At 56.8% G+C, this 27,927-nt stretch overlaps 2 protein-coding genes and 1 pseudogene across 4 annotated transcripts in view; 1 reads left to right on the top strand and 2 right to left on the bottom strand.

Annotated features, from left to right (window-relative positions):
• Positions 1 to 2,187, top strand: part of TMEM120B (transmembrane protein 120B) — a 61,611-nt gene extending 59,424 nt beyond the window's left edge. For both annotated transcript variants that reach the window (XM_024256435.3, XM_024256436.3), the window contains one exon: positions 10 to 2,187. In XM_024256435.3, the coding sequence (XP_024112203.1) occupies positions 10 to 123 (114 nt within the window). In that variant the 3' untranslated portion in view covers positions 124 to 2,187. The remainder of the gene's footprint in view (positions 1 to 9) is intronic.
• Positions 2,156 to 19,933, bottom strand: RHOF (ras homolog family member F, filopodia associated). 2 transcript variants are annotated; one of them, XM_002823893.6, is made up of 5 exons: positions 18,272 to 19,933; positions 17,940 to 18,027; positions 5,489 to 5,598; positions 5,276 to 5,410; positions 2,156 to 4,063 (listed from the first exon to the last, which is right to left on the bottom strand). In XM_002823893.6, exons 1-5 carry the CDS (start codon positions 18,407 to 18,409, stop codon positions 3,902 to 3,904), a joined length of 633 nt encoding a protein of 210 aa, XP_002823939.3. In that variant the 5' UTR covers positions 18,410 to 19,933; the 3' UTR covers positions 2,156 to 3,901. The 2 variants fall into 2 exon arrangements, with proteins under 2 accessions (XP_002823939.3, XP_024112205.1); XM_024256437.3 differs by having other exon boundaries at positions 2,156 to 5,083.
• A 103-nt stretch (positions 19,934 to 20,036) lies between these two features.
• LOC103892147 (uncharacterized) lies at positions 20,037 to 23,722 on the bottom strand (annotated as a pseudogene).
• Positions 23,723 to 27,927: the final 4,205 nt, after the last annotated feature.

The raw sequence follows: 27,927 nt of genomic DNA on the forward strand, positions 1-27,927 counted from the left end.
CTCCCCCAGGTGTTCGTGCTGGCGCTCACCTTCCTCATTCTCTTCCTCGGCAACTTCTTGACTACGCTCAAAGTCGTGCATGCCAAGCTCCAGAAGAACAGAGGCAAGACAAAGCAGCCGTGAGCCTCGGGCTCCTGTGCCCTCGGCCCAGACTTCAAACTGCAGGGGTCTCCCGGGCTTCTTCCCAGCGGCCATCTCAGGCCCGTGGTGTCGCTGGGAGAGGGCCCAGGCCCTGGTCCCCCAGTGGACCCCAGTGGTCTAGAGGAATGTGAGCCCCGCCTGTCCGCACAGTGTCCGCCCGCCTATTTATGACATATTTAATGCTGGGTCCCCCATCGTCCCTGGAACCCGAGGCCTCACCCCTGTGCTTGAAGGTGGCCGAGGCCGGGCCAGTCTTCCTGGGGATGGGGCCTGAAGCCTCAGGGAGCCCCTCTGTTTCCACTCCTGTCATTTGAACCCCTCTGGGTGGGGTTTGGATGTGCCTCTCGGGGTTGGATTTATGCTGACCTGCTACTTACCAGGCCCAGGCTGGGGTGGTGTGAACCCTCAGTGTCCTGTGGCGCCCCCACCCCAGGGCCACTCTGCTTCTGCTGTGAGTCCCCTCCTCACCCACCCCGCTGTGGTGAGGGTTATTTAAGTTCTCAGAGACCCACCGCGTCTGCCTTGTGCTCTTCTTGCCCCTGGGAGCACTGGGGGCATCCTGAGTCAGGCTGTGAGCAGAGTCGCCACCAGAGGGTGCCCCGGGCCCTGGGTCGTCCAAGGGGACAAGGAAGTTCCCGTCTGTGCTTCGGGGTTCCCTGACCCCGTCCATCCTGCGGCCCACCTTCCTGCAGTGTCTCAGCAGGTACTTGGAGAGTGGGACCAAGACCCTTGGCCCCTGTGGAGGGGAACCACCTCCCCCCTCCTTCCCAGAGGTTTTGGATGTTGTGGGAGAGAGGTGGGGGTGCCTGGCAGGCTCACTCCCAGGGGCCGCACCCTGAGGCGGGGCCAGAGCCACTGGGCATCGCTTGGGTGAGACTCTGCATTCGACAGGAGGCAGAGAGGCCACCAGGTTTGGCTTAGTGCTCTGCCCCACCATTCATATACGGGCCTCAGCTCCCCTAACCATGGCCCTACAAATCCCTAGGCCAGACCTCACAGCAGTGCCCACAGGCATGCCTTGTTTAGCCCTCCCCAAGGAATTTTAAAATTTTTAATTACTTTTTTTTTTTTTTTTTTTGAGACAGGGTCTGTTGCCTAGGCTGGAGTGCAGTGGCATGATCATAGCTCACTGCAGCCTCCGCCTCCAGGGCTCAAGGGATTCTCCCACCTCAGCCTCTGGAGTAGCTGGGACCACAAGCATGCACCACCATGCCCTGCTCTTTTTTTTTTTTTTTTTGAGATGGAGTCTTGATCTGTCACCCAGGCTGGAGTGCAGTGACACGATCTCAGCTCACTGCAACCTCCGCCTCCCAGGTTCAAGTGATTCTCCTGCCTCAGCCTCTTGAGTAGCTGGGACTACAGGCACGTGCCACCACTCCTGGCTTTTTTTTTTTTTTTGTATTTTTAGCAGAGACAGGGTTTCACCATGTGTGCCAGGATAGTCTCGATCTCTTGACCTTGTGATCTGCCTGCCTCGGCCTCCCAAAGTGCTGGGATTACAGGCGTGAGCCACCACACCTGGTCACCCTGCTACTTTTTAATATTTTTTAGTAGAGATGGGGTTTCACTATGTTGCCCAGGCTGGTCTCCAACTCATGGGCTCAACTGCTCCTTCTATCTTGGCCTCCCAAAGCGCTGGGATTATAGGTGTGAGCCACTGTGCCTGGCCTGATTACATTTTTAAAATGACATTTCCTCTCCCCTACGGTGAGATTCCACATAAAAGTCCAGATTTCTGCTTTCCCTAGAAAAACGGACCTGGCAACATTCCCATGGCACAGGACGCCTACTCTCCAGTTGCCACAGGCCCCGCCACCCCCCTGCCCTTCATTCTGGTCTCCTTTCTGGCCCTTTTTAGGCACCTGTGTTTGCCCTAGATTAGGAGTCAGCTAGCTGTCTGTAAAGGGCCAGATGGCAACTATTTTGAGCTTTATGGGCCAGGTGGTCTGTGTGGCAGCTACTCTTTACCTGCAGCCACAGAGCACAAGGCAATGCAGAAAGGAATGGGTGTGGCTGTGTTCCAATAAAACTTTATTTACAAATCAGGCTGTGGCCAGATGTGGCCCACAGGCTGTAGTTGTCGGACCTCTACCTTAGACCATCATGAGGCCTGGGGTTCTTCGAGAACAAGAGCTCCTTGGTTGATTCCCCAGGGTACGGCAGGGCCTTGGGAACCTGGGTGGGTTGGGGAGGGTCTCAGAAGGCTCCTTCCTTTGGCGACCTGACCTCTTGGAAGCTCAGGCTTAGGTGACGTCCCAGCACTGGGCCAGGGGAGCTGAGGCAGGAGATACAGGGAAGGCTAGGAGTTGCCTGAAGCCGTTATCCCATCTTAGGTGACACTGACTCCTAGGCGCCCTCCAGAGCCAGACAGCTTGCGACTTCTGGTGGGCACCGGAATCCCCTGGGATGCTTGTTTTAGAAGTCCTGGGCCGGGCACGGTGGCTCACGCCTGTAATCCCAGCACTTTGGGAGGCCAAGGTGGGTGGATAACGACGTCAGGAGTTCAAGACCAGCCTGGCCAGCATGGTGAAACCCTGTCTCTACTAAAAATACAAAAATTAGCTGGACATGGTGGTGCGCGCATGTAGTCCCAGCTACTCAGGAGGCTGAGGCAAGAGAATCGCTTGAACCCAGGAGGTGGAGCTTGCAGTGAGCCAAGATCGTGCCACTGCACTCCAGCCTGAGTGACAGAATGAGACTCTGTCCCCAAAAAAAAAAAAAAAAAAAAAAAAAATCCCAGACCCTTGGCCCCAGACCTTCCCAAAGGAGGCTCAGGGATTAGGTATCTGGCTGTTGGTGACACAGGTGGTCTACGAACCAGTTCTGAGAAACTGTCCCACATGGACAGGGGGTAGATCCCATCAGTTCTCAAAGGAGGCCGGGATGTCTTGCCTCCTGAACTCCACAGGCTGGTAGAAGCAGGGCTTGAGGGACAGCAGGTTGGGAGCTTGAGGACTAAGTGGGCCAGTCCTGTCCTGCCACAGTGTGGGGAGCAGTCCACAGAAAACTCGCTCATGACCACATGGGGAGCCGACTGCCCTTCCCATCCCGAGTCTCTGACGGTGGGGGCTTTGGATGAAACCTTAAGGAGATGGTCAGATGGGTGGTCCAGGGTATACTTTTAACAACTGAGAAGCCATTTTTTTCTGCCCCCTGGGCACATGTGCCCAGCTCTGCAAAGACAGTGGCCAAGCTGAAGACAAGTCTTCCATGTGGGGTGGAGATGGGAGAGGTGGGTGCCAGGCTGCGGCCTGTGTCCTCCTGATAGGCCCAGCCCCCTCGGTGGCCCCCCGCGTTCCTGGGGGAAGGAAGGAAGGAGCTGGAGGATACGGTGGTGCCTATCTTGGGAGCCCAGGGAGGTGGGGACACAGGAGTGGCAGGCTTGGGGCGCCCGCGTGGAACAGTGCCAGGTCCACGTTTACCCAACACCAGATAGACTTTTTCATTTCAAGCATAACTTGAGTCTGCACTGGGGAGACACTCGTGGTGGGGGTGGCTGTGATGAGGGCACTTCGAGTCCCGAGAACAGACACTGGCTCCTGCACCCACATCACCACCATGTCCCAGGGGCAGCCTGGAGGGGAGTTTGTGGTCAGAGCCCCAGCCAGGAAAGGAGAGAGTTCCAGAATGTTCCAAGAGTCTAGCCGCAGGCCCTAGACACCATGAGCTGGAGGGTCAGGATGGGGCAGCCTCCCTGGTGCAGTCGGTACCTGGGCCCTCGGGCCCTGTCAGTGCTGTCGTGAGGTCTGTCTGCCCTGGGTCAGAGCAGCAGGCAGAGCCGGCGCTTCTGCCGTTGCGCCTTCTTCAGAGCACTAAGAGCCACCTTGGCAGCCTCCCGGAAGACGTCCTCCACATTCTCCCGAAATTTGGCGGAACATTCCAGGTAGAGAGCAGCTCGGATCTGTTCGCAGGCGCTCAGGCCCTGGGTGGGGGGAGGAGCCAGCATTAGGTGAGGGGCCTCTGGAGGTCTCCTGGCACCACCTGGTGGGTTTGGGACTGGCTCTGAGGACTCTCCAGGGATGGAGGCCTTGGTTTGGGCCTGTCTGTCTCCTCCATCCCGGCTGGCCCTCACAGTGTGTGGGTGGAATGGAGGGCCAGTGCAGTGCAGCCCGCAGGTTGGAAGAAGCCCTGTCCAGGCCCCCACTCTGGCGTCTCTCCAGCTCCAGGCAGGGAGGGGCTGAATCCTGAGACCCGGGGTTGGTTCCCCCAGGTGTGTCTCCCAGGCCTGTGAGAAGAGTTGGAGGCCTCAAGACAGAAAGGACTTCCAGCCACCTCTCTCCCTTCTCTGAAAGTACCATTTAGGCAAATTAATTTGCCCTTTTATTTATTTATTTTTGAGATGGAGTTTTGCTCTTGTTACCCAGGCTGGAGTGCAATGGCGCGATCTTGGTTCATCACAACCTCTGCCTCCCAGGTTCAAGTGATTCTCCTGCCTCAGCCTCCCGAGTAGCTGGGTTTACAGGCATGCGCCACCATGCCCGGCTAATGTTGTATTTTTAGTAGAGACGGGGTTTCTCTCATGTTGGTCAGGCTGGTCTCAAATTCCCAACCTCAGGTGATTCGCCCGCCTTGGCCTCCCAAAGTGCTGGGATTACAGGCGTGAGCCACTATGCCCAGCCGAATTTGCCCTTATTAATGGTTATTTCTTGTGAAAGTTTCTTTTTGCCTTTGCATTCCTTTTATTCTGTTTATTCCCCCATGCCTCACCCAAAGAGTTGCACGGTCAATTGGCCCATGAAGGGGACGCCTACTTTCAAACAAGACAGACAGGACACGACAGGACGGCGGCTCATAGCACAGACTTTGGAGCACAGTGGATGGGACCAGATCCTGGCTCCACTTCTGGCTAGCTGTGTGGCCCTGGGCAAGCTGCTTAACTTCTCTGGGCCTCAGTTTCTCCCCCTGTAAACTGGGGGATGTGAACAGCACCTGCCTCCGAGTCCTAAGGATTGAGAGTAGTCGTGTAAAGTGCTCAGGTCCACAGGCCATCAATACTAATAGTTAAAAATTATTCTTAGAATCTTGCTTCCCTCAGCTCCCTGAAAGGCCACTAAGGCACCCCAGTTGCAGAGGCCAAACGTCCGGGAAGCTTCACAGCCACGGCTGCGCCCCGGGGTCTTGGCCCCTGGCCCACCTGCATGTAGGTGATGGGCTCCAGCTGGGCCGCCCGGAGCTTCCGCAGCTGCTCCTTGTCCTTCCTCAGGTCTGTCTTGCAGCCGATGAGCACCATGGGGATCCCGCGGCAGAAATGTGTGACCTCAGGGAACCACTGTGGAGGGAGGGGGCAGGGGATCAGGGGTGCGGCCGGGCCCAGATGTGGGGCCGCCACCCAGGAGGCCGGCCTCACCTTGATGAGGACGTTGTCATAGCTGGTGGGGTTCATGACGTCATAGCAGATGAGCACGAGGTGGGTGTTCTGGTAGGACAGGGGCCGCAGCCGGTCATAGTCTTCTTGCCCTGAAAGCAGAGAGTGGGGTGGGGTCAGGGGACGTCCCCTCCCTGTCTGGACTCTGATGGGTGAAGGGGAAGGGGCCAGGCAAGTGACCCTGTCTTAGGGCCTCAATTTCCTCATCTATACAATGGGCAGCAAGCCAGGAGTGCTGGCACAGGCCTGTGGTCCCAGCTACTCGGGAGGCTGAGGCCGGAAGATCGCTTGAGCCCAGGAGGTCAAGGCTACAGTGAGCTGTGATCATGCCACTGCACTCCAGCCTGGGTGACAGAGCGAGACCCTGTTTCTTAACAAAACCCATGAGTGGCAGCCCCCCAGTCCTGGATGGTGGTAAAGAATCCTCAAGATCAAACCCACGCAGTGCTGAGAGCTTGGCCTGATTCTAGGGCTGGGGCTGGAGAAACTGCTAGCGATGATGCCAATAGCCAGTGTGATCCCCCTGCCCTGATGGTCAAGGGCAGAGCGCAGACTGGAACCCTCCCCTCCCCAAAGATTCAGACCTGTGGGGCTGGGTGGGCTCACAGTGTCCCCAAGTCCCGAGAGGCTGGTGTCTGGCTTCAGCCTCCAGCTTCTCGGGGTCTGATGCAGTTGGCTGAGTTCCCTGCCCATTCTTGCAAGCACTAGGAGGAGGGTGGTGGGTTGCTTGGTGGGAACAGCACCAAGCGCCCTCCCCATCCAGATTCACAGAGCACACTTCTGGGGGGATACTTTAATCCTGACGCCGTGACGCCCGGCCCCGCCCCGAGACCAAACACGGATCTAGGCTTGAGCTTGGTTGGGTTTGCTTTTTTCTTCTTCTTTATAAAACAATTCTTTGTAACTTTTTATATTGACAGTTTCAAACTTACAGTAAAATTGCAACAAGAGTGTGAAGAGCTCTCTGACTGTGATTCACCACCTGCTTGCATTGGCCCCTCTGGCTTTATCTGGAGACAGACACTTCTGTTTCTCCCTATCAGGGCACGGTAACTGTAGACATCTGCCTCTTCACCCCTTAGCTCAGCGCCTATCTGCTGAGAACAAGGGCATTCTCTCCCCTGCCCCAAGCCCCAGAAACCGCATGGACTCTGCATTCTAATCCGATCCACAGGCCATAGTCAGATTTTGACCATTTCACCAATATTGTCCTTTATTTTTTTCCCCGTTGAGGAGCCAGCCCAGCCCAGGGTTCTACACTGCACTTAGTCATCATGCCCCGGTATTTTTTTAAAATCCCCACAGTGAGAAGTGAGAGCTTTTCAGGCTCATTGGTGACCAGCCCCCCCGCCCCTCGACTTCCTTCCACTGAACAAGGAACGTGGAGGCCAAGGAATCCCCCTGCCCCATCCCCAGCTGCTGCAGGTGCGGGGTGGCGCCAGCCTGCCCTCCACTCCTTCTCTGCCAGACACCTCTCAGGACAAGTGGCCTCTCCACGGAGCACCACCAGGCCATGTCTGCTCCTACTTCCTTGCTGGTGACGGGGCATGGCCACCCTCTCCCCACTGGCTCCCCCTCAACCCAGGGACCTCCAAAAGTCCTCAGCCAGCTCCCCCATGGAACAATGCATAAGGGTGAGGTCACTAGAGGCAGATGAGACACATGTTCAAATCCCAGCTCTGCCCTCACCGGCTGTGTGACCTTGACTTAGACAGGACAGTGGTGGGAGTCTTGGCTTCCCCACCTGGGACATGAAAATCATAAAATCTACCTCACGGGGCTGTCACCAGCCAAGGCACACCATTGCACTCCAGCCTGGGTGACAAGAGCGAAACTCTGTCTCAAAACAAATAAAAATAAATAAAAATAAAAAATGAATTAACATGAAGCATTCAACTCCTCAGTTGCACAAGCCCCATTTCAGGTGATGAACTGCCTCCCGGGGCTCATGGCTAATGCAGTGATTGGGACAGGTGCATGGCATTTCCTCCACTGCAGAAAATTCTACTGGACAGTGGGGCCCTGTCTGCTGCTGGCCACCCCCCGCCCCCCCCCCCCGCCCCTACACCATCCTCATCTAAGTCCTCCTCTGTCCCTCTTCCCTGGCCTCCTGCAGCCCTTTGATGAATCCATTATCCACCTGACAGCTGGATGGCTCTTAAAACACAAGTCATATCCTGCCCCCGTCTCCACAACTGAAGCATCTTCAATGGCTCCCTATTGCCCCCCACCCCCCACCTTTTTTTGAGACAAGAGTCTCGCTCTGTCACCCAGGCTGGAGTGCAGTGTCCCAATCTCAGCTCACTGCAACCTCTGCCTGCCGGGTTCAAGCAATTCTCGTGCCACAGCCTCCCAGGTAGCTGAAATTACAGGCGCTTGCCACCATGCCTGGCTAATTTTTGTTTTTGTTGTGTTTTGTTTTTGAGACAGAGTTTCGCTTGTTGCCCAGGCTGGAGTGCAATGGCTCGATCTCGGCTTACCACAACCTACACCTCCCAGGTTCAAGTGATTCTCCTGCCTCAGCCTCCCGAGGAGCTAGGATTACAGGCACGCACCACCACACCCAGCTAATCTTGTATTTTTAGTAGATACGGGGTTTCTCCATGTTGGTCAGGCTGGTCTCGAACTCCCGACTGTTGGTGATCCACTCACCTCGACCTTCCAAAGTGCTGGGATTACAGGGATGAAATTTTTGTATTTTTTTTAGTAGAGATAGGGTTTCGCCATCTTGGCCAGGCTGGTCTTGAACTCCTGACCTCAGGTCATCCACCTGCCTCAGCCTCCCACAGTGCTGGGATTATAGGCATGAGCCACCGTGCCTGGCCCCTATTACCCTTTGCATAAAATCCAAACATCTCCCCTGTTTCACATGACTTCATCTCCTGCCACACCCACTTGCTCACTGCAGTCCAGCCAAGGCACCATCTCACTGTTTCTCAAACCCACCAAGCTCTCATGTTCCAGCCTTTGTGCTTGCTGTTCCACATGCCAGGAAGGTCCTTCCCTCGTTTCTCTTCTCACCGTTTTCTCCTTAGCATTTTATTCTTAAACATCCAGATTAACCATCTATGTTTTTTCCCTTTTGAGGATAACTGCCTGCCCTCTGCGTCTGCCTTTATAATAATACATGCTATACTCTATGCAGTTTTCAGGGTGCTTTAGTCTAGAAATGGTTAAGAAATCCTTGGCGAAGTGTGGTGGCTCATGTTTGTAATCCCAGCACTTTGGGAGGCCGAGGCAGGCGGATCATGAGGTCAAGAAATCGAGACCATCCTGGCCAACATGGTGAAACCCTGTCTGTATTAAAAATACAAAAATTAGGTAGGTGTGGTGGCGCGCGCCTGTAGTCCCAGCTACTTGGGAGGCTGAGGCAGGAGAATTGCTTGAACCTGGGAAGTGGAGGTTGCAGTGAGCCAAGATCACGTCACTGAACTCCAACCTGGCGACAGAGCGAGACTCAGTCTTAAAAAAAAAAAAAGAGCTGAGTGCGGTGGCTCACGCCTGTAATCCCAGCACTTTGGGAGGCCGAGGCAGGGGGATCACGAGGTCAGGATTTTGAGACCAGTCTAACCAAGATGGTGAGACCCCGTCTCTACTAAAAATACAAAAATTAGCTGGGCATGGTGGCAGGTGCCTGTAATCCCAGCTACTCCAGAGGCTGAGGCAGGAGAATTGCTTGAACCTGGGAGGCAGAGGTTGCAGTGAGCTGAGATCGTGCCATTGCACTCCAGCCTGGGTGACAGAGCAAGACTTTGTCTCAAAAAAAAAAAAAAAGAAAAAAAAAATCCTTACATGACAGCCAGATATGGTGGGGAAATGATGAATACTCCCACAACATAGGAAGAACCTGAGAGTCACAGAAATGAAGTGATTTGCTTGAGGTCAATGACTCAGTGACCGGGCCAGGAGTCAACCCCAGCTCATGAAATTCCAAGTGGGATGTTCCTTCTGCTGATACACACTAATGTGCTATTTTGTTTTGTATTGTGCAAAAATAGGTTCCGGTCCTTTAAGATGTAACAATGGGGTTCATAGTTCTGGCATAACATATTCCCTTTTACAAATATGGCAGGAGTGAACAGGTACAGTAGTCCCCCCTAACCCACAAGGGTGGATTCCAAGACCCCCAGTGGATGTATGAAACCACAGACAGTCTAGAACTCTAGATACGCTGTTTTTTTTTCTATATGTACACACCTATAAGAGAGTTTCGTTTATGAATTAGGCACAGTAAGAGATTAACAACAATAAGAATAAAATAAAACAGGGCCAGGCACTGTGGCTCACACCTGTAATCCCAGCACTTTGGGAAGCCAAGGCGGGAGGATCACTTGAACTCAGGAGTTCAAGACCAGCCTGGCCTGTTACTGAGCCAGCTACTGACTGACTCACGGGCAGGTGGTGTCTCCAGCAGAGATACACAGAGGAAGGGGCGAATCATATCCCGGGTGGGATGCAGCAGGACAGCGTGCAATCTCATCACGCTGCTCAGAGCAGTGCATGATCTAAAATTTATGAATTATTTCTGGAATTTTCCATGTAATATTTTCAGACCTCAGGTAACTGAAACTACAGAAAGTGAAACCGTGGATAAGGTTATAAAATGGGGCCCCCTTGGACGTCTTCTCTCATTTCTTTTTTTCTTTTTTCTTTTTTTTTTTTTGGAGACAGGGTCTTGCTCTGTTGCCCAGGCTGGAGTGCAGTGGCACGATCTCGGCTCACTGTAAGCTCCGCCTCCTGGGTTCAAGTGGTTCTCCTGCCTCAGCCTCTTGAGTAGCTGGGACTATAGGCAGGTGCCACCCTGCCTGGCTAATTTTTTTTGTATTTTTATTATTTTATTTTATTTTTGAGACGGAGTCTCACTCTGTCACCCAGGCTGAGTGCAGTGGTGCGATCTCAGCTTACGGCAACCTCCGCCTCCCAGGTTCAAGCGATTCTCCTGCTTCAGCCTCCTGAGTGGCTGGGACTTGACAGGTGCCCGCCACCACGCCACGCTAATTTTTTGTACTTTTAGTAGAGGTGGGGTTTCACTGTATTAGCCAGGATGTTCTTGATCTCCTGACCTCGTGATCTGCCCGCCTCAGCCTCCCAAAGTGCTGGGATTACAGATGTGAGCCACGCGCCCGGCCTTTTCTTTTCTTTGTTTGTTTGTCTTGAGACAGAATCTCGCTCTGTCGCCCAGGCTGGAGGGCAGTGGCGTGATCTCGGCTCACTGCAAACTCCGCCTCCCGGGTTCACGCCATTCTCTCGCCTCAAGCCTCCAGAGTAGCTGGGACTACAGGCGCCCGCCACCATGCCCAGCTAATTTATTTATTTATTTATTTAAGTAGAGACAGGGTTTCACCGTGTTAGCCAGGATGGTCTCGATCTCCTGACCTTGTGATCCACCCGCCTCGGCCTCCCAAAGTGCTGGGATTACAGGCGTGAGCCACTGCGCCCAGCCTTTTTTTGTATTTTTGGTAGAGATGGGGTTTCACCATGTTGGCCAGGCTAGTCTCAAACTCCTGACCTGAGATGATCCACCTGGCTCGGCCTCCCAAAGTGCTGGGATTACAGGCGTGAGCCACCACGTCAGCCAAGGTTGTTCCACTCTCGTCACACACAGCAGAGACAAGGGTTGAGACTTGCCCACTGGGTTTGGCAACTATAGCGTGCAGTGACATCAGGACAGGAGGTGGCAGGGCAGGCATCAGGCTGCAGTGGGTGAAGGAAGAAGTCGGCCCCGGAGCGCTGGAGGCAGTCACACCCTGCCTGCCTCTCCTGGGGCCTCTGCCCTTGATGTTCACTCCTCCAGAAGGCTCTTTCAACAGGGAGCAGTGTGGCTCCTTCCCTCCTCTCCTTCAGGGCTCTATGGAATGTCGCCTCCTCCCAGAGACCTTTCCTGACTGCTCTGAAACAGCCTCCTTGGCAGTCTGCCCCATGGCGGTGGCTTTACTCATGGCTCTCACCCCTACCTGATTTCACAATACTTCTCTGGGGCCGGGCGGGGTGATTCACACCTGTAATCCCAGCACTTTGGGAGGCTGAGGCAGGTGGATCACTTGAGGTCAGGAGTTCGAGACCAACCTGGCCAACATGGTGAAACCCCGTCTCTACTAAAAATACAAAAAACTGGCTGGGTGTGGGGGCAGGCGCGTGTAGTCCCACCTACTTGGGAGGCTGAGGCTGGAGAATCGCTTGAACCCGGGAGGCTGAGGTTGCAGTGAGCTGAGATCGTGCCATTTCACTACAGCCTGGGGGACACAGCGAGACTCTGTCTCAAAACAAACAAAAATAAAAAACAAAAAAGCAGTAATTCTCTGGGTTTTTTGGTTTGCCTCTCCTGCGGGCAGGAACTACCTCTGTGCTGTTCACTGTTGTGTCCCTGGGAACACAGGTGAGCTTAACACCTGTTTGGTGAAGGAAGGCTCAAAGGAAGGAGTGGGTGAAGAGGGTTAGTCGTCGTCTCTCCGGCTTTAGGTGCCCTGCAGCCTTGGCAAGGGCATTCCACTTCCTGACCTGTGTTCATTCAAGCAGCCACCCTGGGAGGTACACTGGGCGGGGACAGTTCTTCCTGTTAAGAACCCAAGTGGTGGAGGGGGCCTTTGTCAAGGTCAGAGACAAGCACCCTGTGAGCCAGAGGCCAACCAGTCCCCAAGGTCAGCTGCCTGCCAGGCCATTCTAAAAGCACCAGTTCTTCCAGGAAGCTGTCCCCAGCCTTCCCAACTGGGAATTAACCTCTGGGCCTCAGTTTCCTCATCTGTGGAATGGAGATGTGAAAAGTGAGCGAGACTTGATGACAGTAATAATAAAGATGGTTCATACCGACTCTTTCTCTCATATAAAAGTCATGGTCTAGACCGAGCGCTGTGGCGCACGCTTGTAATCCCAGCACTTTGGGAGGCTGAGGCGGGAGGATCGCTTGAGGTCAAGAGTTCAAGACCAGCCTGGGCAACATGGTGAAATGCTGTCTCTACTAAAAATACAAAAATTAGCCGGGCGTGGTGGCATATGCCTGTAATCCCAGCTACTTGGGAGGCTGAGGCAGGGGAATCACTTGAGCTGGGGAGGTGGAGGTTGCAGTGAGCCGAGATTGAACCACTACACTCCAGTCTGGGCAAAAGAGTGAGACTCTGCCTCAAAAAAAAAAAAAAAAAAAAGCTGGGGATGTTTTGCTCTGTTGCCCAGGCCGGAGTGCACTGGTGTGATCATAGCTCACTCCAGCCTCAACCTCCTGGGCTCAAGCCATCCTCCTGCCTCAGCCTCCTGAGGAGCTGGGGCTGCAGGTATGTACCACTGTGATTCTGGCAGCACCTCTCCATGAAGGCTTCTGTGTTACATGCCAGGTCTAGCTCGAAGCCCTTCACCTGGATTAACTCATGTTTCCCCAAAAAGCCCTACAAGGTAGACACTAATGTTGGCCCCATTTTACAGGCTGAGAAACGGAAGCACAGAGAGCTGGAGTGACTTGCCCCAGGCCACACAGCTAAGGGGAAGCTTTGTAAATAACAGAGGACCCTACTGGAGTATTATTTTTTTCTTAGCCTACCCCAGAAAACAGGAAGGAATCCTCACCCTACTTGTCCCAGCCCTGACCAGGTGAGGAAAAATGTCAGCCCTCTCAAGAAAGAGGGCCTCTGGGAAGGGAGAGGCAGCCAGCTCCGACTCCAGGACCTCCTCCAGGTTGCCTTCCTGGCTTGACTCTGCCCAGCCCAGCTTTCCCTAGAATTCAGTGTGGGCCTTTGGGGCGTGGGGGTGGTGGGGGGACCAGGCCTGCAGAGGACTACTTCCGTGTGCACCAACCCCATGCCCACTTGGGGATGGGGGAGTGTACTATTAATAAATACCTTCTCTCATATGAGTCAGGAGGGTCAGGTTCCATTCACTCATGCACATACTGGGCGGGACTGTTCAGGGCAGCCTCCACATCTCGAACTGACGCCCACATTTCCCTCTCTGGGTGTCAATTTATCTGGGCAAAGGGGTGATGATAACAGTGATAACCCTCCCCCTAATCTGGAAGGTGAAAGCCCAGGAGAAGGGAAGCAATGCTTAGAGCGGGAGCGGTGCAGGGGCAGGGGCGGAGTGGGGGCAGTGCCGGGAGGCAGGAGGACTGCTATTGTGGTTACTCTTGAAATAGAAACTTCCAGGAGAAGTTAATAGCCTGGCATGGCGGGTGGTCAGAACCCCAGAATCTTTGGACCCAGAAGCTTTAGGGGCCTCCCAGCAACCAGGTGATACCATTACCCTCCACATTCTACCTAAAATGATACCAGGGCTGAAAGGGTCCATGTCACCTGCCCATAGTCACTGAGGGGGCCCATCCAGCCTCTGCAGATGGGCTTAGAGGTTAAAACAGCCCAGGTAGACCAGGCGTGGTGGCTCACACCTGTAATCCCAGCACTTTGGGAGGCTGACGTGGGAGGATCACCTGAGCCCAAGAGGCTGTGGCTGCAATGAGTTATGATCATGCTACAGCACTCCAGCCTGGGTGACAGAGCGAGACCCTGTCTCTAACCAATCCCCCCGTCAAAAAAAAAAAAAAAAAAAAAAAAAACACCCAGGAATTACATGCAAAGGATGCATGTGCTTCTGGTGAGGAAGTCTCTAGGCCTGGGCTCCCCCTAGAGCCACCCATCGTCCTGACGTGCACTGGGGCGGTGTGGCAGGGCTGGGCGGAAGGGAGGCTCATGCCGCACACAGGGCTATTTTCTTGGTGGGATGAGGCTTTGCCAAGGAAGTCCTGCTTCCGGGGCAGGGGTCTCTAAGGCCCAGGGCAGAGTTGAGGAGAAAAGACCTCAAATCCCCAGGGCAGGAGGACACACAGAGCAGGTGGCCCCCAGCTCCAGCTGGGGCGTTGGTCAGGGAGGGGTACTGGCAGCATGAGAAAGAAAGCTACCAGAAGAGGAACCCACTTTTACTCACTCTGCTGGGGCCCGCCCACCTGTGCTTTACCAGGGAGACGGGCTGGGCAGCCCCAGCTGGGAGTTGAGACCACCTTCTGGGTGACCCCAGCCTTGGCTCAGCCCAGGCCTCCGGTGCTTCTGAGGCTCACGACACACATCTGTCCCTGGTTCCTTGTCTTAGCAACTCCTACTCCATTGCCTGCCAATTTTCTTTCTGTTCCCATCTCGGGCTCAGAAGGGGATCACCTCTCCCCAGGCAACCCCCATCCCATCCTGTGCCCCGCCAACCCTGGACCCCACACCTTGGCCCCGATGAGCTCACTCTCCCGCCTGTGTCTTCACAGCCCACCTCACCCCGCCTCCCCCAGCCCAGGAAACTTCAGACTTCACCGCAGCTTCCTGCCTCAGAGGATGTCAGGGCCCTGGTGAGGCCGACAGAGCAGTGGGTGCCACGGCCCCCGCCCCTTCCCCTCTGAGCCCTGAGAGCCCCGTCACCCGATCTGCCCTCCCTCCGCTGTGGTGTCTGTAACTACTTCCTCAGGAGGGAGACAGCCAGACGGGCCTTCCACGAGGGTCCCTGTGGGCAGGGTCCGGCCCCTGCCCAGGGCCAGCGTTTGGTCCTCGGTGTGGAGAAATTCAGCCTCTGAGAGCCACCCCTTTTCTCACAGCTCTGGTGGCCATCAGTTGGGAAGATGCCCTTTCCGCCACTGTGTGTGGCCCATTGGGTTCTAGAACTTTCTACAACTACGTTTACTAGACTCATTTCTGGCTTGGCCATTCCCTCACCCTCTTGGCCTTTGCCTCTCTCTGCGTGGCCGCCTGGCCATGGCTTTCTGTCATGTTCTCCTGAGAGCCGTCCATCTGCAGGCAGAGACGAATCATCTCGGGCATTCAGATCCACTACCCATTCATTCCATAACCTTCCAAGCCTTGCTCCATGACAAGCACTGGGACCTGGGCTCTCCCTGGTGGCACTCACTGACCAGGGGATTTCCTCCTATGAGCAGGCCTTCCCCGGTCACGGGGGACACCCTACAGGGAGCAGCCAGATTTCTTCTCCCTGGGTGCCCCTCCTTGGTCTGTCAGACTGTGAGGCCAGCCTCCTCCCCTGAGCCCTGCTTCTCTGCTGCTTGGAAGAGACTTGCCAGGGAAGATAGATCTCCCCGCTGCAGCAGGGGCTGGGGGGCCAGCTCGGGGCATGGCATCGGATTCCAAAGCACAGGCCTGAGCTAGAGCTGGGCAAGGATGGTAGGGTCTTTTTAATTTTTTTTAATTTTTATTTTTTGAAACGGGGTCTCGCTTTGTTGCCCAGGCTGGAGTGCAGTAACGTGATCTTGACTCACTACAACCTCCACCTCCTGGGTTCGAGCAATTCTCCTGCCTCAGCCTTCCGAGTAGCTGGGACTATAGGCGTGTGCCACCACATCTGGCTAATTTTTGTACTTTTAGTAGAGACGGGGTTTCGTCATGTTGCCCAGACTGGTCTTGAACTCCTGGCTTCAAGCAATTCTCCTGCCTCAGCCTCCCAAAGTGCTGGGAGATGGAGTCTCGCCCTGTCGCCCAGGCTGGACCGCAATGGCACAATCTGGGCTCACTGCAACCTCTGCCTCCCGGGTTCAAACGATTCTCCTGCCTCAGCCTCCCAAGTAGCTGGGATTACAAGTGCCCACCACCATGCCCAGCTAATTTTTGGATTTTTAGTAGAGATGCGGTTTCACCATGTTGGACAGGCTGGTGAACATCATATATTAATCCGATTTAATCCTCATGACCCTCTTAGTGCTCATGACAGATCAGGAAACTGAGGCCCAGACATCCCCAATGATACGTAGCCAATAGAGCTGGGGTCAAAGCCCAGATCTGACTCCAAAGAGGGTGGCAGGAACAGGATGGGACTGTGGATGGGATCCCCATGGTGCCAGTGGTCGCCTGCTTCTGGTGACTATAGCAGGGGATGCTCCTCCGTCCCTCTGGTAGCAGCTCTTGGCACAAATTCTTCCTACACCCACTTGTAGCTTTCCAGAATCTCCACACCACAATCTACTCTGACACGTTCCTTGAGCATCTCTCTCTGGGCAAGGCCAGAAAGGCCATCCCTGTTCTCATGATGTGGAGGCTGCCCTGAACAGTGAACCCCGGGACCTGATAGGGGAGGCCCTGAGGGCAGAGGAGGAGGAAAGAAAAAACCTCCTGGCCTCTTGCAGGGCAGTGGGTTGCTGTGAATGTCTCCACCCAGCAGCACTTGACTCAAAAAGTGGGTTAATGACCTTGGCCCTCCCTGGCTCCTGCACAAGAACCGTGAGAGGAAAGGTGTCCCAGACCATGACTTTTACTGCCCTCTGGGCCACGCCTCGGGAATTCCTCTGATGCCTCAGCTCTCCCAGCTCACCAGGGGCTAGAGACAGGCGCTGTTTTGGGGGTGGCCCTACAGGGCCCATATCCCACAAAGACAGGTTCCTCAGAGGTCACGATAGGACCTGCTGAAGTCGGAATGGAGGGGGGCTTTGAGCTAGGACAGCCCCTTTTTGGGTCCTCTCCAAGGTCTAGCTGGGGGTGGAAGTGTCTGGACTTTGGCTCCATCCCAGGTCAGTGTCTGACCTCACCTCACACACACAAGGCTTGGCTGGCCAGAGAGGGCCACCTGATGACGTGGTTCCCTGCAGATCACTAAACACTGAGTCACAGAGGTGGGGTGAGGCCCCACCTGGGGATCTCAACCTTTGGTCCCCAATGTTGATGAAGCCCAGATGGGAGTCAGGGTCCTCCCACTGACTGTGTTTCTCCTGTCCCCACCCCTCACAACACCGACTCCCAAGCAATTGCACATAAATCCGTAAACCACCCGTGGGGGCCTGCAGGCGGCAGGCAGAGCCTGGTGTGGGGCCCCTGCCCCCAGTGCTCTGTTCCTTCCTCAGTTCATTTTCTACACTGTCTGGTTTTGTCCCAGGGAACTAGGAAAGCACAGAAGTAATTGTAGCCACACAATTCCAGAACCACCAACTGCAAGCCGTGGAATCCTGGGAGCTGCAGACACAGAACTCGCATCCACAGGACCCCAGAGCCTCAGGCTGCAGAGCGCAGTCCACAGAGCCCTGGAGCCACAGGCTGATCTGCGGCCGGGAGCATCCCAGAACCACAGGACCCAGACACACAGCCCAGGCAATCCGAGCACCAAGGGACTCAAATCTGCAGCCCACAGAGTCTGCAGAGACCACAGCAGGTAGCGCAGCAATCCTGGAACCATGGGAGGCCCAAGAGCAGCCCACTGTTTTCGAGAACCACAGGAGAGGAACGAACTGTGGGCTCTCAGCACAGAGCTGGGAGGGTGGCCCCGGAGTTCACCTCCTCCTCCAAACACCTTCCACTTACATATAGGGCTTGGCCTCTAGGGCCCCGCAGCCAGCGCCCCTGAGCGGCCTCCAGGAGTGAAGAGCCGGCCAAGGCCCTGCCAAGGCTGCAGGGCGGGGACACCCGGTGGGGGACGCCCGGGAGGGGAAACCCTTCGGGCGGGCGGACCCTCGGGCCCCCCGGCGCGCAGGCTCACTCACCGGCTGTGTCGTAGAGGTTCAGGGTCACCTCCTTGCTGCCAACGGTCACGCTGGCCGTGTACTTCTCGAACACCGACGGGGCGTAGTGCTGCGGGAGAGGGGGTCGGGTTGGTCCTTGGTGGGGCCGGCGGGGGCCAAGGTTCCAGCTGAATCCACCGTCCACCTCCCTCACTCGTCCCGGATCAGCTCCCCCCCTCACCCCGCTGGGCTCTGGAATTCCCGAGGGGGCGCCCCGGGGTGGCGGCCGCCTCTCCGTGCTCGGGACGCTGGGGACTGAGGGTCGGGGCTCTGGGCGTCCATCGCCCCCACCCCAGCCCCGCTGCGGGCCTCACCTCGGGGAAGGAGCCCTGGCTGTACACCATGAGCAGCGAGGTCTTGCCGCAGCCGCCGTCGCCCACGATCACGATCTTCAGCTCCTTCCTGCCCGGACCGGGGGCGGCGGTCGGGGCCGGGGCCCCGGGGGCATCCATTGCCCGGAGCCCGCAGCACTGGCGGCTGCGCGCCGGGCACTAGCGGAGCCAAGAGGTCGGGGGCGGGGCGGGGCCGGAACCAGCCCCGCCCACTCGGAGCAGCACCGCCTCCGCCAGGCAGCCTCCCGGCCGACCTCCCAGCCTCAGTTTCCTTTCTGCTAAGGTCCCAGCCCTGAGTGTGGGTATTCAGCTCTCAGTCCCAGGGATACTGCGGCACCGGAGAAACGGGGCTCAGCTGCGAGCGAAGCTCCCACCCCCATCCCACCGCCACCCTCCGCGCGTCACGGCGCGCCCCTCGCCGGCGAGACCCGATCGTGGCTGCCCAGCGACTCCAGGTGCCCCTGATTGGCAGGCTCCGCCTTCGGCAGGGACCCTCTGATTGGCCGGCGGGGCCAGACAGAGTCTCCCGGATTGGCTGGCTGTGCCTCCGCACCGGGTTCGAGAAGCCCCCGGCCTCCAGCTCCGGGAAGAGCCCCTCAACTTTGCACTGCCCCAGCGGCGTGGCTTGGCACATGTCCGCCTCTGGCCCAGCTTCCCCACAGGAGGTAGCGGCGGTGGCACCAGGGAAGATGCTGACGCGAGGGTCGTGTCTGCCCACCTCGCCTGGGCCAGGAACGCCTGCGTGCACGCGGGTTTGGGGTGAGGGACTGGGCTCCGCTTACCCGCACCCCGACCCTGGGCTGCAGGGTGGTCGTCTGACGCCCTCTGCCGGGCAATCGCCTCGGCGCCGGCCGCTCTGGGCGCAGGTTGGCCCCAAACCACTAGGGGCGGGCGCCTCCTTCCGGCAGGAGCCAGAGGCGTGAACCACGCAAGACGTCGTCAGGGAGGGGCAGGTTGGAGTAGCTCTAGTTGAAGTCAACTTGGTCCCTCTCCTTGAGCTTTGGAGACTGATAACCCCACACCCACCAAGAAATTTAAGAAAATGCGTTTCCTTGCCAGCAGCCACATGTCCTTCATCCCAGGAATCCCCCCAACTCTCCCATCCCCTGATCAAAACAGCTTATTTGTTGAGCACTTACTGTAGGCAATGCTATCAGGGCCGCTAGCTGAATTACCCGTAACCCCCACCCCTCCTCTTACTCCTCACCCTGGGCGGGCTGACTGCCCTCTGCACCAGCCAGGTGAGTGGACAGGGTGGCAGAGGGACCCCCCCTGGAGCCGGTCCACGGCAGATAGGCACGAGAGCATGGCCGAGTGGGATCCTACCAGCTGGGGTAGGAAGAGCCCATTTCTAACAAAACCCCCAACAGCAGCATGGTTGGGGGCAAGTGACCTTCGTAGTTTCCTCAGATAGGGGCTGGCAAAACTCAGGATCTTTTTGCTGGCGACCCCACCCCAAAGACGCCCAGTTTTCAAGGTCTCGGCAAGGGTCATGTAAACCTCACTTCGTGGAGGAAAACCGCCAACCTGGCAGTTCCATGGTCAAGGTTCTCACAGTGCAAGCAAGGCACAGTCTGACCACCAGAGGGCAGCAGCGACCGCCCATAGAATCCCAAGACCACAGCAGAGCTGGGAAGGGGAGGCCGGGGAGGCACTCCAGGTTCAGTGGATGCACTCTCCCGGCACTGGGCAAAGGGGAATCTCCTGGGTCAAACACTCCCTATACAAATGCACAGCAACTCATCCATTCCTTTTTTGCAACACGTTTATTGAGAGGCAGTTGTGCTCCAGCCTTCCAGAAGGTCAGTCTTGGGGGAAGCAGTGCAATGGAGGTTGGAAGCGGGGGAACCCTTTACGGAAGGCTGAGCGCTGGCCGGCACACTGGGCTTGGCAGCACTGGAGGGCAGGCAGGGAAGGTAGGGTGGGTAACCCGGCCTGGCAAAGGCACGGCAAGTAGAAAACCTCTTCAGGTTCTGGGATGGCTGGGCCATGAGAGGGAGGCCAGGCAGAGCTGTCAAGGTAACCGGGGTCAGGTCATGGAGTTGCCTGCCAGGCTCCACAGGAGTGGGGGACAGAAGGAGACGAGCCCAGCCACCAGCCAGGCCCTGAGCTCCCTCAGGGTGACCAGGGAGGAGCTGTGACTGGCTGGGGAGGCAGGGCTGGGGCCGAGGTTCCCCAGGACCACAGGAGGGAGCCAAGGCACTCTAAGAGGTGGAAGAAGACCAGAAGCTGGTGAGTGCATCACTGGAGCCCATAGGAGGGCTCCTGACTGTCCTCAAAAGCCTCAGACCTCAGTGTCCACTTTCTCCATCCAAGAAATGGGGCTGTGATCTCTACTTATGACAGCACAAGCTTGCACAGAAATGGAGGCGGGAAATGAGCACAAATGTGCCTTCCTAGCCCAGCCTGGGTCCAGGCAGAACAGCTGATACTGGCCCCAGTCTGCCCACCCACCCCTGCTGGCCAGGAGGCTGGCAGAACCCCAGCCCCACCTGCCTGGAGCACGTTTGATTTGGACTCGACTGTTGTGGTGATGGAGGGGGGCTGGATCTGTAGCTAAAAATACCTCGGAGCCAAGCCAGCTGCTCAGAGCTTCCTCGGAGGCTGGGCTGCACTGGGCCCACTGAGGAACTGGGCATGCCCACCCAGAAGGCAGCTCCCTTACCTGCTAGAGGTTGAGGACCCAAGTCACTCCCCTTCCAGTCACCAGGAATTCCTGGAGAGTTTGAGAAAGCAAGAAAGATTCTTTAAGATGGTTCCTGACACAAGAGCTGTTAGGCCACTGAAGCCTGGGGTAGCGGCCAGGTGGTATTTGTGGGGTCAGCTCATCGGTGTCCACGCGGGGGCCTATGCCATAGTGCGGCCAACAGGGAAACTGAGTCCCAGAGAGTTGCGGGGGCCCAGCCACTGCTGTGTTGTCAGAGCAAAGTCCAGCCAGCCCCAGTGAGACTGGAGGCAACACTGTGGCACCCACTTCCCTGGATGCCTGAGAATCCTGCAGAGGGGCCACCCACATGAGGCAGAAGACACTGAGCCTTCAGGGATGAAGCTACTCCCTGAGGTCCCAGGGACAGGAGGTGGCCTGGCAAATACATCTACCCTGCCTGAGCAGTCTCCAGGCCTTGGCTGCCCATGAGCACTCCGGGACGGGCCAGAGACAAGGCCACTCCTTGAGTGCTAAAAGTTCCCCTCACAAAAGCCAGACTCAGCAACAGCTCAAAACATTATTGTCCGGCCAGGCGCGGTGGCTCATGCCTGTAATCCCAGCACTTTGGGAGGCCGAGGTGGGTGGATCACCTGAGGTCAGTTCGAGACCAGCCTGACCAACATGGAGAAACCCTGTCTCTACTAAAAATACAAAATTATCCGGGCGTGGTGGCGCATGCCTGTAATCCCAGCTACTCGGAGGCTGAGGCAGGATAATCACTTGAATCCTGGAGGCGGAGGTTGCGGTGAGCCCAGATCGCACCATTGCCTGGGCAACAAGAGCGAAACTGTCTCACAAAAAAAAAAAAAATTATTGCCGGACCTGCTCCTCCCAGCACTCAGGGGCAGGAGCTTGCTGGAAGTCACATGCCAGCTACAGATGCACTGGGCCAGACGACCTGAGATGGTGGGGCCACCTCACTGCACAGCCCAGGCAGAGGCTGTGTCTCCACCCAGAGGGTCCGAAAGGTCATATTCCACGCTAGGTCTCCCGGCAGAGGAGCCGGAAGAGGCGGAGACGCCGGCAACTCAGTAGTAAGGCAAGTCCTGCCACCTCCTGGCCGGCCCTTCCGCTGGCGTGGCCCTCTCTCTGCAAGCCCTGGGGCCCGGCGCCAGCAGCAGCCCCGCCCCGCGTTCGCTGGGTGACCGGTGGATGGGGCGCCCTCGAGGGACCAGCAGGAACAGCAGCAGGACAAACTGCCCCACCCTCCCTGCCCCAAGAGGTGATGGTGGGGGGACAAAGAAAGAAGAGGGACCAAAGCAGAGAGAGAGGGGTACAGTCCAGCCAGGTGGGTCCCGACACCGCGCCGAGAACCACATCCAGACCACAGCTGAGCACCCAACAGCTCCCTGATTGGATCTAGGGAGAGGAGAAACTGGCTGGAGCCCTCCAGGGTGCAGCTGGGAGGGAGACGTACATCAATTACTTAATTATCCAAGGCAGGTGGCGGGTAAAGACCCCCACCCGGAGAGCAACGAGGACTCTAAAGGGAGGCGCCACACCCTCGGGCAGCAGAGGGTCACCTGAGAGCAAGGGGGTTCAATGGCAGAGCCAAATTTAAAACAGGTTTCAGGGAGTATAGGAGGAGGCGGCTTTTGGGATATTGACAATGTGAACCTCAATTTTTATCAGGTGCTTTCGCCCTCTTGCTGTACTTGAGCAGCGGGGAGTCTGGGCAGGAACACTCTTCCCTCCCAGGAAAGGAGCTGGACCCAGCACAGCACAGCTCATCGGGGATTGAAGACCCAGCCCTGGCCCTCACAGGAGGAGCCAACAGCACCACGCCGGTTACTTCCAACCAGACAGTCCCGGGCAGGGATGCCAGCAGACAGCTGGCACGGGAGGAAGCCCAAAATAACCCAGACAGCTGGGGTGAGGGGGTGCCATGGGCACAGGCGCTGGCTGCCAAGTCAAGCCACCTGGAACCCCATCCTGGCTCTACTGGTGGTGGCCTTGTGACCTTGGGCGAGTCACTTCTCCCCGGACCACGGGTGGGTGACCCAAATCTTCACCCCATCACGGAACAGCCCCTGTGGATGGGGAAAGGCCTCCAGCTGGACTCAACCACTCCAGGAGAACCGCGCTGGCTGCCTTCCCAGGGAGCGCCAGATTCCCCTTTGCCCTGAGGCAGGGACACGTGCTTCAGCAGGTGTGCTGGTGGGGGGGGGGAGTTGAGGCAGCCCAGCCCCCACCCCCTGCAGCCACTCCCAGCAATAACCGCCATCACAATGGAGGCCAACTAAAAGCTTGGGAGGAGGGCCTCCTTAACGCACTTAATCCTCCCACCACCCTTTCCAGCAGGCATCCTTATCACTTTACAGGGAGACACTCACCCAAGGTCACCAGCACTGAGATCCTAGCCCATAGCGAACTGACTATCTCCCTTAACTTAGCACCAAGATACCTTCAGCAAGATCTCCGTGTTAATCCCCACAAGCCCCCAGAGCTCGGTGTAGCCCTCACAGCGGGAGTGGGGCACAAGTCCCAAATAGGGGAGGTGGTGTGATCAGGAGCACCTGGACCCAAATGGCTCATCAAAGCAATCACAAAGCAGAGATCACAAGGGGGGGGTCCGAGACCAAGGGCGGCCATCTCCAGCTGTGGAGCTTCTTAGACACTGAGATGGGAAACTACCCAATACATGAAGTCGGCTAGCGTTAGGATGAAATCAATTACTATGTGCCAAGCGTGGAACTTGGCACTTCTGCGTCAAAATCCCAGGTGTTACCAGGCTAGGGGCTGGGGTCTCAAAATGTGTTCCCAGACCACAGCATCAGCCTCACCTCACCTGGGAACCTGTTAGAAATGCCAGTCCTAAGGACCAACCCACTGAATGAGACACTTGGGCACCAGGCCCCGTGGTCCATTTTCAGTGAGTCCCCCTTCGGGTGTGATTCTGATGCCGGTTCCAGACTAAGAACCACTGATCTAGCCCTGTTTTCGGAGATGGAGAAACAGGCTTGGAGACTATGCCGCTTACGCAAGGCCATAGCTGTTCAATGGCTCACCAGGTTTCAAATCCAGCTTTGTCTGGTTCTAGAAACAAGGTTTATATACAGGCGTGCCCATTTAGGGACTGGAGAAGAAAACAATCCCAGGAAAGTGGAGAAGCGTCAAGGAAGGCCCTTTCATAGAGAAAGCTGGCCAGAACCTCGGGTCTCTGTTCTTTGCCTCCCTAGCAGCCAGACAGAGGACGGCTCACACTGTCACCCCACATGCCCCACGGGGGCGGCTGGAGGGGAGGCCACAGCACAGTTGGGCTTTCTGGCAGTGACCTGTGTCTTTCAGAAGTAGGCGGCACCCAGGGCCCTTCCCCCGCCGAAGAACACACAACTGGGAAATACTTGCAAGTAGATCCTCTCGTATGCTGCTAAATTCGGCAGAGAATTGCACGCCCCAAATGCCTACCAACAGAAGCTGACAGGCGGGGATGGATGGCCCCGGCGGCCCAGCAGGCGGCCCTACGCGCTCGCAGCTGGGGGTGGGGGCGGGGCCGCAGAACCAGCCCGGCGGGTTTGGGGTTCGGACCTCCCTGGGCTGCAGGCCAGATCCCCCCAAATCTCCCTCACGGTCTGAGCAAGGACTCACACCTACCTTAGTGGGAGGACTGTCAGAGTCAAACTAGGCCTGCCCCTGCCGTCGACAGAAGGAAAGATTGTCCATTCGGGGGGTGCCCGAACGTCGCCCCTTCTCCGGCCCAGAACCTGGAGGAGAGGAAGGTGGAGGGCGGATCAGGGCGTGGGGGGAGAGAGATGTGACCGGCCGAATGCACAGCGGACAGGGGCTCCGGGGCTGAAAGGGAGCACCCCAGACGCCGCCCCTCCCCCAGCGACCCGGGCGGCCGGGGGTGGCTGAGTCAGAAGGTTCAACCCCGACCCGGGCGGCGGCTCATCTGCATTTCCAAAGGCCCGCCCCGCCCGCACCCTCCCCGGGAAGGGCCGGAGATCTGAGGCTTCGCCGGGAGCCCCGCGCCTCGGGGGATCCCGGGGGCCCCCCTCCGCTTTCCCAGGCTTCCCCCACCTCCTGCCGGGAGAGCTGGGCTGGAGGGCTGCCCAACGAGGCGTCTGCGGCCACCCCAAGGGCCTCCCGCCCTGACTGAGGACAAAAGGGGCGACCCCCCGCCCCGCGCTGGCTCGGCTCTCAAAGGGCGACTGGGAGGTCGGACCCGGGCGCCCAGAGCCGGGTGGGCAGCGGGGGGCGGCCTGGGGTCAGGGCCAGGCCGGGCCGCGGCTTCCGGAGGAGCCCGTGGGACCCGGGGCGGCCTCGAAGCCCCGCCGACCCCGTGGCCCTCGGCTGCGGGCGCCCGCGCGGGACAAAGGAAAGGGGGAAGCGGTTCGGGGCGAGGCCTCCTGGTGCCCGCGCGGGCCTCCGGGTCGCCCAGCCCCCTCCCCCGGCCGCTCCTCCCGCCTGGCGCGCGGCGGCCGCCACCGCCCCAGCCACGGGCAGCGCGCGAAATGGCGCCCATCAGGCCGCCGCGCCCGGCTGAGGCGAGCGCGGGAGGCGCGGCGCGCGACGCCCCCGAGGCCCACGGCCCCCGAAACGGCCCCCGAGGCCCGGTCGCCAGCGCTGCGCCCCGCGGGCTCTCGGGGCCCGACCTGGCCGCGGGCCCACCTCCTGCTCCGGGCTCCCCACGACCGGGGGGACGGAGGAAAGGAGGAAGGAAGGAAAGAGAGCCGCCGCCATTATCACCGCAGCCCTGCCCGGCTGGGCCCGCCTGCCAGCCCAGCCCAGCCCAGCCGCGACGGGCTTGAAGCCTGTAAAGAAAACTGGTGTTTGGGAGGAGGAGCGAGCGCGGCCGGGAGGACAGGAGCGCCGGGCTGCGGGCGGAGATGCTGCGTCATGGTGCCAACATGGACGCCGGCCTTTTGTCCTCCTTCGCGTTGCCAGCGCAGGCGCGCCCCGGAGCCCCGAGAAGCCGGCTTCGGGGTGCGGAATCCTCACGATCGAAAGGAAAGTGGGCCCAAGGCTGGGCGATGAGGCTCCCTAGTGTTTTAAGCCACCCGTCTCCAAAGCACTTCAATTTCTTCACCCCATCCAGGTTCAGACCTGGGAAGAGCGAGGGGGGCGAAGGCAGGCGGCTCCATGGACCCCCGAGGGTCGCTGCGAAGCCCGTCTTCTCGCCCTTGGGGCAGAAGAGGCACAGGGGTCCGAAGAGCCCTTCGTGTCCCAACCCCCCGCCCACTGCCCGCTCCGGCTGCCAAATACAATGCTCCAGAATCCTCCTTCTCCCCTCAGCTCCCAAACACTTGCAGCCCTTGCTTGGCCTGCAAAAGGTTTTCCTCGAAGGGGCAAAAGGCACTTTTTATCTTTCTTACTTACCCGCTCAGCCCGGTGCCATGGAGTCTAGAAGATCAAGCTGGGCGGTGGTTTTGGAGACGTTATTGTAAAAACATATATATTTTTTGATTTAGTTGGGAAATTTGGGGGTTATGGTGGTGTCTTTGTTCTTGTTACCTTTTTGTAAGTTACACCCTCACGTTCTGCTCCTTCCACTTCTGCAAACTTTCCAGGGTTGGGTAGGCAAAAAGGCGGCTTCGCTGAGGACTGTTTACTGCTCTGGATATAGCAATGGTGTGATCGTCATTAAGAGACAAAAGGCGAAAATACAGTCAAATCAAACAAAAGGCAAAAGACGCACCAGCCGCCCAACCACCATAGAAAATACCCCCCACTTAACGCTGGTGTTTGCTGGAACCAGCTAGGACTTGTTTTCCAGTTTTAATCTAGTTTCCTGTGACGGCTTTAGTCTCTCTACACAAAGAAAAGGTCTTCCTTTCCCTCACCCACCAGCTTCCCCCAACCCCCAACAACAAAGACGAGAAAAACAGGGCTGTTTTTCTTCAAATAGATCGATTTTCAAAGAAAGTGTACAAACTACGGGGAAGAAAGCTGACTAGCATTTACTGCTGTAAACATTTTCAAAAGCATAAAGCTAGAACCTTAGCTTTATAAAGCAAGATCGTCTCAAGCATCTTAACTGGCTTATATTAGACAAGAGAGACAAAGACATACATGCAGATGAAGGTTCGGAAAATTAAGGACATCTCAGCAACATTAACATAAAAACTACTGCGTCAGGACAGAATGGATTGGGTACTTACAATGTAAAAGATTTTTTAAAAACTAAGAGTAACAACTGCTCACAATTTTTTGTTGCTGCCATTTCGCTAGTCCTAAAGCTATATACATTTAAAACATTACCTTGTTAAAAAGAGAGAAGGAGTTAATAAGATGGCCAGGTTTAAGTGTTTAATAGAGGAAACTAGATATATTTAAAAATTTATTGTTCAGTCAAGAGAATACAGATTAAGACAGCTCCAAGCTCCCCCCACCCACCCATAGAACAAAAAGAGGAAAACAAAATATGTCATTTACTTAGGTTTTTTTGGAATTCAAAACTGTTAACTGCTGACATGAATGGTGTGCTATGACCTAGTTATACAAGACAAAGATGGATTCCAAGTCATAAGGAAAAATCCAGATCTTTTTAAAAAGTCTTCTCCAGTCTTCCAACTGTGAGTCCTTGGGCCTGCTGACAAATGTTAAACACACTGAGACGTCCTGAATTGGATGGTAGAGTCAAAGGAAAAACATTCCCCATTTGCAACAAAGGAAAAACCCACTTGGCCATTTAATTCCATTGCAGAAAAATGGCTTCCCTCATCTGTTGGCCTCTCCTTCGTGTCTGATGAAGGATGTTTTGAGATCAGCGTCTAATAACTCAAGCCCTATAGAAGCCGCGCGCTGATTGGCTGCCGCGCCCTGCCGCCCTGCTCCAGCCAATTACCTACCCACGGCCAAATTACAAACCCCGAAAAGAGCCCCAATATGAGCTACACCAGTTCCGAGCCCCGGCGAGGCAGCTTCTGCGCCTCGGCCGCCAGAGAGGAGCGGCAGAGGGGGCTGCAAACGCGTCCTCGCGAAGCCCGGG

The sequence above is a fragment of the Pongo abelii genome, chromosome 10, assembly GCF_028885655.2.
Source record: "Pongo abelii isolate AG06213 chromosome 10, NHGRI_mPonAbe1-v2.0_pri, whole genome shotgun sequence".
Classification (NCBI taxonomy): domain Eukaryota; kingdom Metazoa; phylum Chordata; class Mammalia; order Primates; family Hominidae; genus Pongo; species Pongo abelii.